The 12,059-nt window shown below is 45.9% G+C and overlaps 1 protein-coding gene across 1 annotated transcript in view; it reads right to left on the bottom strand.

Moving 5' to 3' along the window:
* PREP (prolyl endopeptidase) overlaps nucleotides 1–12,059 on the bottom strand; it is a 150,632-nt gene that overhangs the window by 120,243 nt on the left and 18,330 nt on the right. The window contains exon 7 of the mRNA XM_015418225.1: nucleotides 2,243–2,348. Within this exon, the coding sequence (XP_015273711.1) occupies nucleotides 2,243–2,348 (106 nt within the window). The remainder of the gene's footprint in view (nucleotides 1–2,242; nucleotides 2,349–12,059) is intronic.

Genomic DNA, 12,059 nt, shown 5'->3' with positions numbered 1-12,059 from the left:
TCAGGGTCTTCCTCACTGGAGTCCTCTCCCAATTCCTCAGGGGCTTGCCTGCAGTGCCTTGGCAAATTTCGGCTTTCCTGTCAACTTCTTGGCCGGGGTGGCAAGGTGTGCTTTCACGGGATTGCTCGGCCCCTGCTTCCCTGGGCCCGCTCCACCACAGTTGGCCACGAAATGGCCCCGCTCCCCACACTTTAGGCATAGCCCTTGGCACATGCATTGCTCTCGAGTAGACTCAGCCAACCGCGCCGGTTTCATCTTCTGTGCCTGATGGGTAGGCTTACCTCCCGCTGTACAGGTGCAGGGTATTCAGGCGGGTTTCTGCACTCTCCACCTCTTGCATCCATGCCGAGAGGGAGATCGGGTCCACCGCCCATAGGACCGTTTCCCGGATTTCGGGGTTCAGTCCCACCCAGTACAACTCAGCCAGCACTGGATCTGGCCAATTTTGGACTTTTGCCGCGTGCAACTTAACCCTGAGGAGTATTCTCTCACCGATCTCTTCCCTTGCTTCAGAGTGCGCAGGAACGTTCTTGCTTTGGCCCCGGCGTTCTGATCTTCAAACTGGGCACGCAACACCCACATAAAAGCATCCAAATTCACCAGCTCCGGGCCCCTTGCGTTGTGCAATCCCACATACCAAGCTGCGGCGGCTCCCCGTAGGCGGGCGGCCACCACATCCACTCAGCTGCTGTCATCCAGGAACAGGTGGCCCGACCTTTCCACAAACTTCATCACTCGAACCACGAAGTAGGACATTTCTTCAGGGTCTCCATCGAACGTGGCTTCAATCAGATCTTTCAGGAAAGGTTGCACCGGACCTCTCGGGCTGCCTGGCCATGGCGCTGGGGCCAGTGCCTCCCCTGGTCCCGGCCCAGGTACATCCTCAGGCCTGGGCGGTGGCGGGGGAGACGGTGGGGCAGCAGGAACTACTGGTGCTGTCGGTTGGGCTTCCCTCTCCCCCCTGATGGCTTGGATCACCAACTGCGGGATCGCTTGGATGACTTCCTCCAACGCCCGTTGCAGTTGACGCCTCTCCCGATCCGCCACCTCCATTCTATGTGCCAGTTCCAGTCCCTCATCCGAGGACACGCACCCACTCCTCGCCTTCGACCTCTCCGTCACCATGCTCCCGGCGGTGGTTCTAAGGGAGCCCCGTAGGGGAGAAAACCTCCAGCTGAGGCAAACCCCAGGTCGAACCTGCTGTCTCTTCGGGGGCCCTGCGTAAGCATATAAGTCTCTGCCGCGGAGTCCGGGTTGAATTGGCTCCACCTGGAACTCAGCCGGAACCCCTGGCGGGGTGGTTGCCGTGCCCGGAGGGGATCAGGAGCAAATGGGTCAATGTTGTCTTAGGGACTGCTCCCGTTCCCTTCTGAGGGACTGTCACCGGTGGCATAGTGGTCACCGGTACCTTCGCCTGGGTAGTGAGAGTCTCCCCTCACTTCGTGGAGGGGACTGGGATCTCCTCCTCGGGTAGAGAGAGGCATACAGATAGAGAATGAGGATTCTTAACAGAATGTCAGGTTCCACAGCCAACAACTGAGTACACGCTTATCAGAAAGGTTATACTTTATTGCAGAGCTATAGATGCAGTAACAAAGTCACTGTTAAGAATGGCGTCGCCCCTACAAGCATAATGGGATATAGGGTATTCGTATGCACACACACCCTTCCTTAGGCCAATTAGCCACATTCCCCCGCGCGGGAGAAGGAGCCCCAGGCCGTTAGAGCTGAAGCTGAGAACCAAAAGCGCTCCCACGGTTCCCTGAATCCCAGACAACACACACCACCTGCAAGGCCATAGATAAGCAAGCCTTACAGAAGCGAAGAAGGAATGCAGCGGTACTTGGTACACAGGGCAAGCAAGCATCCCACCCCCAATCCTTATGGCAGCATAGCTGACAATGCTCTCACATTGTTTGACTGCTGCAGACAAGGTTGTTCTGCCATGCTGAAGCCACAGAGTGGCTCCGCCCATCCCCCCAACAGTCTCCTCTTCCCTCCCTTGCTTGCGGGCCACATAAGAGCCCTGGACGGGCTGGTTCTGGCCCCCAGGCCTTATGTTTGACACCCTTGACATACATGCAACAAAATGTCCTTCATGCACTGTAACCATCGGATTAGAATGTGAAATGTTTCTAATGGCAGCCAGGAGCAAGTCTATGTTTCCAGAAAATATTTCTTGTCTACGTAAATATAACTTTGAACCTCTCTAAAAAATGAAGCAAAAAAAGCATAATCTTACCACTAATGCCACTTTTTTCCTTCTGTAGATCACAGTACCACAGTCTGTTCACTGGATCACATCCTTGCCGTATGGACAGCAAAACATATTGCCCATCATCTGATACCTAAAATGTATCAACATAAGTGAAAATGAGTTACGAAAGGATCGATAATATTGCATATGTTTTCATGTATTCTGTTTGTTTGACCATCCCCGAATCTCCAAGAGTTTCCCAGCCTGGATCTGGCTCCCCCCCCCCACCATCCTCTGCTGGTGGCCAGGGGGTACCTGGCAACACTAGACTGCTGCCAGGCCTCGGGTTGCCAACTTCCAAGTGGAACCTGGAGACTCCCCCCCCCTCGCAGAATTAAACTGAACTCTAGACAGCAGAGATCTGTCTCCCTGGAGAAATGGCTGCTTTGAGTCCAGTGGCACCTTTAAGACCAACAAAGTTTTATTCTGGGTATAATCTTTTGTGTGCACGCACACTTCTCGTACAATGAAACCGAAGTCACCAGCCATTGCATATAGGTAGCAGGTGAGGATTCTGCCAGGAAGGGCCAATTTGTTTGACAAACATTGTTCCTGGAAAACGGCAAACAAATGAACAGATGACTTTAGATCTTCAATCATATTCTTTCCTCAAGTATGCAGAAATATACTCAGTTGTGTATTCAGATATAGCATACTTGTCTGAAATTCAAGGCAGGTATGAAAACCCTGCCCTCCACTAGCTGAAGGAGTCTCAGAGTGGTTTATAATCCCTTTCCCTTCCCCTCCCCACAGCAGACACCCTGTGAGATAGATGGGGCTGAGAGAGCTCTCTCGAGAACTGCCCTTGAGAGAACAGCTCTGAAAAAACTTATGACTGACCCAAGGTCACACCAGCAGCTGCATGTGGAGGAGTGGGGAATCAAACCTGGTTCTCCCAGATTAGAGTCTGCACTCCTAACCACTACACCAAACTGGTTCTCAAATTTCTTTTATCACCAAAACCAATATTTTATGGACAGTCACTCCCACCTGAATTTGTTTCATTAAATACAAAATGACAGCAGAGTTAAAGTTATGCTAACAGATCTTTTTTGAATATAACCATGCTACACAAAGCATCACAAATTCATTATATCACACTACCACTCAGATCTAAATTTGGCACTATTATGGAAGATCAGCAAAGTGCAATTTTTAAAATGGTATCTGAACTCTCCTTCTTTTGCTTTTATAATGCCTGTTTGTATGTGAGTTAGGGTATTATTGCTTATTATGTATTTTCATACTATTCTTATTAGGCTTTTTATCTACTTTAGATTATAATTTAATATTTTAAAATCCACCATAACTTAAACCTGAAAAAAGAAGAATGTGTTGAAGAGTCCTATTCTGAACTACAGAACAGCTTGTTCCAAACTGTAACAGGGGTCGTATGTAAGAGGCAAACAATGGTAGTTTGGAGGGAGGGAGGGAGAGAAGTTTTATCTGCACTGGTCTTGGATTTGATCACACAGCTTTGAGGCACCCACAGTAGATATGTCAGTGCAACTGGGAAAGAAAAACATATACTCAGGGAAAAGAATGCCTGCAGCTAAGTTTTCAACAGGCATGCAGTTTTAATGTCTCCTGGCTGGTCACCCTAGTAATGTTGCTCTGAGGTTCCATCAGTGCTTGAATGGCAATAATCTCTGTTCAGCCTTGGAATGCGAGGTTGTAGTATGTAATGACTTCTTGAACTATGCACTCTTAGCCAAAAACTGCTTGGGGCAAACTGACCGTCCCCTCCCCTTTTTAATAGGGCTTGCAACCTAGTACCTTGAAATATAGAAAAGAAAAAAAAAGCCCACGGCTTGAGTCCTTGGCACATCTTGCTGATTGGATCAGAGATTTAGTATATATGGTTGGTGCCTGCCGCAAGCAGAAAACCATTTACATTCTGTCACGGAAGAAAATGGTCCAAAGTACAAAATGATGCCTTAACACTTCAGTGGTAAAGCTGCCAGCATTCACTTTCATGAGTTCATGCTGACAACTAATTCTCCTTCAGTTTATCAAAGTGAAAAATAAATCTACAACTTTTTGCCTTCCTCGAATGATTACCAGGCATCCCGGACAGCAGCAATTTTCAGCTTATCTAATGAGCTTTTCTTTCAAGCACTCCCTGCTGGACTAGTGAATAGTTGATCATAGTTTACTTAATGCGATTCCCAGAGCACATTTTTAATTTAATTCCCAAACACAGATTGCTGGTAGGGTGCCAATTAAGTTTGGCTTCATCACTACAGCTGTCCTTACATCAATGTATTTGGAAACTCAAAGGAATTAAGACAGTAACAAGGCAAAGAACACTGTTATTAACTGTGTTCAAAAATTACATCTTGCAGATATATCTTGGTGACAAACAAAGGAAGAGCATTAGAGCCAGTCTAACCATACATTACACCTGCTGCATATTAGCCTCCATGTGGGTTGGCAACTATGCCCTCTATACATCCAGAAAACAAAACTGGGGTTCGCTCTAACTAATTTTTTTCCTATAAGCATAAGCATCATTGTCTTCCATGCCAGGAGCACCAGACCGTGCCATAAGGGTCAGGGCATCAGCATCACTGGGCAGCTGTCAAATTCACCAGGAGGGACCACCGTTGACTAATGAACAGGCCAAGCACAGCTTGCTTTGTTTCTCTGGGTGGTAACAGGAAGATAGGGCTCCCTTCAAGCCCATCATTTTCATGAAGCTTTGCTGTATAACATGAAGGGTTGTTGTTTTTTTTTGGGGGGGGGAACCCAGTAGCAGCAAAATTGTAAATTGTCACTATAAAGGACCTACTGATGTCCATTATGAATTGCAAGAAGGGACCCAAGAAGAAGAAGAAGAAGAAGATATTGGATTTATATCCCACCCTTCAGAGCGGCTTACAAACTCCTTTCCCTTCCCCTCCCCACAACAGACACCCTGTGAGGTAGGTGAGGCTGAGAAAGCTCTGACAGAAACTGCTCTTTTTCAAGAACAGCTGTGCCAGAACTATGGCTTGCCCAAAGTCATCCAGCACCTGCAAGTGGAGGAGTGGGGAATCAAACCCGGCTCTCCCAGATTAGAGTCCGCACACTTAACCACTACACTAAACTGCAAGAAATGTGCAAGGAGAGTGCTTTGCTTCCTTCCCACTCCCCCCTTCTCTAACAATGTTCCACTTCTTTCTCACCCCTCCCCTTCTTTTAATCTTCCCCACCTCTCTTTCTCCCTGTTGTCCTTCTCTGTCAGTCTTCAGCCTCTCTATTTATCATCCCTCCCCTTTTGTCAACCTACCCCCTCTCTATTTCTCCCCCCCCTTCTCTGACAATACCTTCTCTTTCTTCTCTCCTCCCGTTCTTTTCAATACCCCCATCTGTTTCTCCCCCTTCCTTACCTTATGTTAATGGCCATGGCCGGGGGTCATTTCGTAGAAAAAGAGCTAGGGGGACTCATTAGCATAACTCATTAGCATATGCCACACCCCCTGACATCACCGGAAGTGTGTCCTCCCCACAGCCGGCGGCGACCTCCAGCGGGCACCAGCAGGGAGCTCCAGGCCCCGCCCTCCCACACCTCACCCGGGGGGATGGTGTCCCCCCGCGCCCCCCCCAATGACCCATGGCCATGGCAGCTGCATTGTCTGGAAGCTGCTCTGGGCCTAGAGCAGCTCCCCTGTTGCTGAGCCAGGCATGGCTCTAGACTTCTATGCCCAGCTGCGTAGGCAGGGTGTCTCGGAACTGCTCTGGGCCTGCAGCAGCTCCCAGACGATGACACCTTTGCCAGGCCTGGAACAGCTCCCAGCATCCACCATCACCAGCTCTGAAGAAAAAGGTAAGTACTGTGTCTGTGCATGCACAGAATGATTTTTTAATTATTATTATTATTTTGGGGGAATTTTTTTTAAGATGTCAGATTTTTCTGCAAACCTGGGGGTCCCCCAAATTTGCAGAAAATCTGCTTAGTTTCAGTTTGGCCCCAATCCACAGATTCAGATATCCACAGATGGGTTTCACATCTGAGAAACAGATATATAGATATGTTGTTATTGCTATCATTTATTAGATTTTAAATCACTCTCCACTGTAAAAACAGGGCTCAGGACATTGTTATAAGGTTATAGGGTATAACCAAAAAATACATTAAGACAGTTAAAAAATATAATAAAAAAACAGTCTGCCTAAAATACGACACTGAAATAATCAATCATGTCACTGCCTCATGGGGTGCAGGGAGTAAGGACTGCTAATGGATGGAATCTTTGCTGTCCTCAACCAAATGCCTGGCAGAAAATCTCTGCCTTACGAGCCCTGAGGAACTGTAACAGGTCCCACAATCTATACTCCATTAGAAGAACAAAGTCACGGCTACCAATGCCTAGGTTTCAGAATCAATTAGGGATCAAATCAAAATGTAATTTGATTGAGCTGAAGAATAATTATCCAGGATATTTAATTTAATGGAAGACCTGTTTTCTCTCATGCTCTTTTAAAGCTTACAGTGAATCAGTAAGCTTTGTCCTCTACAATAAAGCGCAGTTACTTTCTGCCCCATCCATATTTTTGTTTAAAAAATGACCAATTTGTTCAACCAGAGTACTGTGGCTGTTTGTACACTGAATTAATTACATCTAACTCAAGTCTTTGTACACTTTTAACCTCTGTACCTTGTTGACAGAGTGATCCTGCCAGTTATACGCTTGCACTCAAGTTTCTCAAAGCCCTACCTTGGTAACCTTCTTTGGTTAACTTACCAGAATGATAAATGCCTACCTCACCTACTGTTTTTATAAAATAATAGTTCCTACTCAACCACAACTGAGCCTTCCAGCAGGAAAATGGCTATTAACATATAACACATACCTAACAAAACTGAACAATCACATTAAAAGCACTCAAGTGAAGCAAGAGTATCACTGTGGGAATGTTGCCATGCAGCCACTTCATATGGCATTATTAAAGATTTTTAAATATGACTGATTTGCTGAACTGTGAGAAGAGTGTGTCAGGGCAATGGACAATGCTGTGGCCCAAAAGCAGTGCCTTTATACTGGATTAAAGGAATGTGCTTTGGCCAAGAAGAGCCTTGTGCCTAAGCAGCATGCCAAGCCAGACATGGACTCCTGGACTACAAGAAGCCTCTTGCTCCTGCATCTCCAGCACCAGAATGCAGACCAGCCCCCCTGACCTCCATACACGCAGAAACAGTAGCAGATCACAGAGGGAAGCCATGCTCTGCAAAAAGGACAAGATGTTCCTGCACTGATGCCATGAACAATCCATCAGGCACCTCCACGTAGATGGTGAAAGCTCCCATCACCTCCACGTATTAACATCACCAAAAGTAGCATGCATTCCTCTCCAGTCTAAAACAAAAGGATGTGCCCAATGACAACAACAGCGAGCTATCAAGTCTTCCTGCCACCCATCAAGTTAATGCAGCTGTCAAATACCTGGTTGTTAATCCTGCAAACTGATTGGTTCTTTCCCTTTCCTCCTTTGTCTATCCTATTCTCCTAAGAGGTGTCACTCCTAGCCAAATCATTACCTGCAATTAAAGGTAAAGGTAAAGGTGAAGGTTCCCTTGCTCGAAAGCCAGTCGAGTCCGACTGTAGGGTTGCGGTGCTCATCTCCGTTTCAAAGCCGAAGAGCCAGCGCTGTCCGAAGACGTTTCCGTGGTCATGTGGCCGGCATGACTAAACACCAAGGCACACGGAACGCTGTTACCTTCCCACCGAAGTGGTACCTATTTATCTACTTGCAATTTCTTGCTTTCGAACTGCTAGGTTGGCAGGAGCTGGAACTACAGATGGGAGCTCACTCCATCATGTGGCACCTGGGTCTCGAACTGCTGAACTACTGACCTTTCACAGCCTGCAGTTCAGCGTCTTAACCCCTTGAGCCACCGCAGCAATTGCCCAACCATTAATTCATAGTTTAAGTTTTGGTTAATATTTCCTGGGGACAATATGACTTCTGTCTCAGGTCACATTTCTGTCTCAGGTCACATTTTAGGTATAAAAAGAGTGCATCTAGTCATTGCTCTCCCTCTTGCTTTTACCGCTCCGAATCCCACCCTATCTTGCTGGTTCCATTCCTTGTACAGTTTGAGACCTCTCCATGTGTTTTGCTGGTCAACTCACGGCCCCCTTCCCATATTTTATCCCTTTTTCACTGCAGAGTCAACTCGCCTCACCAGACAGGTAAAGTATCACCCCACAACCTTCCTGCTAATGCAAACGTCTCTGTACTTTTCTATCTGAATTCCTAGATCTGTATTATTTCTGTATGCTTGATGTTATATTTGTATGTGTGGGAATTCTTTAGTAAAGAAATCACTGCTTTAATAATCTAGCCTCAATTATTCCTGGGGACTGGGAATTCAAACTATTGCCATTTAAGAAATCATAATTCCCCGGTTATTAATAATAAAGGCAATTTGGCTAACAGGAATTAGACTACAATCCTATTAAAAATACTGGGAAGGTCAAGCCTCCTTTCATTCCCCCGCTAGAGAGCTGTCCAGGAAGCCAACTATGCCAGGCACCAAGTCCAGTAACCAGATTTCTAAAGAGAAAGATACAAAGTCACATATTTTGACCCACAAATTGTTTCTTTCCCTAATATATCGACGTGTGATTCTTGATACCAGATTATATCTGCAACAGCATGCAAATTCTATCTATATAAAAGAAAGACCCCTCACCATAAAATCGATGCCCAGGCCAAACCCCTGAACCTAGAAACACGAAATTCGGGGAGAACACTTCTACCATGATATAGATACTCACTAAAAAGGGGTTTTTTTGAAATTCGACCTCTAAGGGGGTCAAAAGGGGTAAAATATGCTCCCCCCACTGCTTCCTATGAGGCTGCCAGGCAACTTGCACCTCTCTGATTAGTCAGCTGCAGTGCTCACTGTTCTGATGTAAGAAAAAACCAGTTACAGAAGACTGCAGAGAGCTAATAACAGTTGAGGAAATCAGGACTGCTCAACCACCTGTGAGGTGCAGCAATGCTGCTGGCCCAGCCTCCCTGATGGCTTCAAACATGCTCCCCCCAACACCTGACAGGTAGCTGTCTGTCAAGTGCAGCAGCAGGTGCAGAGTGCTTCAAGCCATCAGAGAGCCTGCCCCAGCAGTAATGCCTTAGCGATCCTGCTGGTCCAGCCTTCAAAATAGCTTGCAATACCCTTCCCCCTCCCACACTAGACAAGCAGCTGTCTGTCAGGTGTACGAGATGCGGTGGGATGCTTACAATCATCAGGGAGGCTTGCTCAGAAGGATTGCTTTAGTGCTGCTGCTGGCCCAGCCTTCCCAATGCCTTTAAACACATCCCCCCCACACACACCAGACAGGTGGGTGTTTGTCAGGTGTAGGAGCAGGTCCAGGGTACATTAATGCTGCTGCGGAACCTCAACCCACCCAAACTCTGCAATGGCACCAGACTGCAAGTGAAGGCCCTACACAGGAACATCATCAAGGCCACGCTGCTCACCGCAGTGCTCGGGGAGAGTCAGTTCATACCATGCATACCACTCAAGCCATCAGAAAACCCCTTTGAGTTCAAGAGGCTGCAGTTCCCCCTCAAGGTCTGCTTTGCTATGATCATCAACAAGTCTTAAGGCCAAACACTGAAGGTGTCAGGAACAGACAACTGCTTCTCACATGGACAGTTCTATGTGGTCTGCTCCAGAATGAGCTCATCAAGCAGCCTGGTGATCCTGAGGGCAGAATCACCAATGTGGTCTACAGAGAGGTCCTTCAGTAGAGGAAAAAACCCGGTGTGTATGACTCACTTCATTTTTTACACTAGAATTCCTGCAACAAATGTCACATTTCAAACTTCACATCATTAGCATTATAACTAGATTTATGGAACTTACATACCATAGTGAAGCACAGGAATCAAGCTAGTATTTAATAGAATTATCGTAGGTAAATAATTTTCTCCTTTTTTATCTCACTATTAAGAAAAGTTTCACTTGCTTAATTTGAGTGAGGCTGCTCTTTATAGAACAGAAAAAGGAACAGTAAAGAAAAGATGACCCCTTATTTACCTGCACTCAGTCCCTTCTGTTCCTGCACCCTGAATACAGTAGGGATTTCATGGCTATTAAGGTAGTAGGATGAGCAGTAAAGTACCAGGAGCACTTTTGTTCTCAGCAAAGTAATGCATTGATAGACAAATTTGTAATTGCTATGTATTTTAGGAATTGTTTTAAGACACAAGATCCCTGCTGGAAAAAGACATCCTTTTTTTGGTCCTTTTCACCTTAAATTATGGGTCTTTACTTAGGGCCTCAAGCACTTTATCCCTAGGGGTTCCTAGACTAGACAGCAAGCTCTTTACTGTCACCAATATATAATTATTAAAATGGCCAGATCCAAAGATTAGAGCCATGAACAGACAAGACAGATTTTTCTATGAACCTGAAACAAATGAACAAACAAAAAAGGTGTGTTGAAAACTGAAATTTAAGCAATAAAATACTTTGGTGGGTTAACCCCTCCAATAACAGAAACAACTCTTGTACCTTTCAGAAAGAAATGTCCTCTCAGCAGCTGTTTGTGGGGGCAATACTACCAGTCTGCAAGCCTTGTTTTCTGTCAGTGAAAGGAAGGGGGAGGAGATAGCCTCCTTTCCACAGCTATTTTGGCCTTTGAGGGAGAATTCTTCAGGGCCAGGCCATGCAGCTACCACCAAGCAATTTCATACTGTGCAACTTTCAGGACTCACACAGGACTGCCTGCTTGCTACTGCTAAATAGCAGCTGCCCCACAAAAGCCAGTCTGGTATAATGGTTAGACCCAGATTCCAACCCCTACTCTACTGGGGAACTTCACTGGGTGACCTTTGGCCAGTCACACATTTTCAGCCTGATATACCTCACTGGGTTGTTGTGAGAATAAAATGGAGGAAAGGAGAATGATGTGAACTGATTCGGATCACCACTGTAGAGAAAGATGGGGTATAAATGAAGTAAATAATATAGCTAAAGATGAAGTTATGGAAGTTGTCAGGAGAAGTAAAAGAGGAAACTGTTGGAAGGGGATACAGGGAAAAAATGAAGTGGCCTCTGCAAGTCCTTGCAGGTCTCCCACTTTATTTTCAACACGACCCAAGCTACAGACACATAAGTTCACAGAGCAGGGCTGTGAAGACACAAAGAGAAGATGTTTCTACAAACCTGGGTGAACCCTCAAAGTCTGCAGAATTTTTTTTAAAGGATATTAAATACCCTCCAGACAAAGGTGTGTTCCATGTACAAGCATGGACAATGCACCTCCATCAGCCTGATCTCATCAACACCTGGCATGCACCACCACTGCTTGATGTTATATTTGTATAGGGGAATTAGTGGAAATTGCCAGTATAGTCTGGATCCAACCCATACTACTTACTTTAAATAAAAGCCCAACGTTTCTTCATTCAATATATCAAGACTGTGCTTTCTTTTTTCCAACAAAACATTCCTCTAACAGTTCAGTTTTCACAATAAAAACCTCTAAAGCACAGCAAAGCCATTACTTTTGTTGTGCTATTTAATGGTGAAGAAGTAGCAATACCCTATTTATATTTCAGATACAATGAAATAATATTAAATCAGTCCATGTAACTTCATGCATTACTCTAAGAATGCAAACCTGAGGAAACAGTGTAGCTCAAGTTCACTGAAAATCAACAAGGGCCTTTTCCTCCCTTAAGTTGTGCACATAACACTGGAATCATCGTTCTGCAGTGCCCTCTTCTGGGAACTTCTTCGAACTCATTCCCTCCACTTGCATCCTAAATTCTCCACAAGCTGGTTACATGGGGGTGGGGGGGG

The sequence above is a fragment of the Gekko japonicus genome, unplaced genomic scaffold, assembly GCF_001447785.1.
Source record: "Gekko japonicus isolate JY-2015 unplaced genomic scaffold, Gekko_japonicus_V1.1 scaffold2907, whole genome shotgun sequence".
NCBI lineage: Eukaryota > Metazoa > Chordata > Lepidosauria > Squamata > Gekkonidae > Gekko > Gekko japonicus.
The sequence above is the reverse complement of the archived record's forward strand: the minus strand, read 5'-3'. Positions and strand labels throughout refer to the sequence as shown.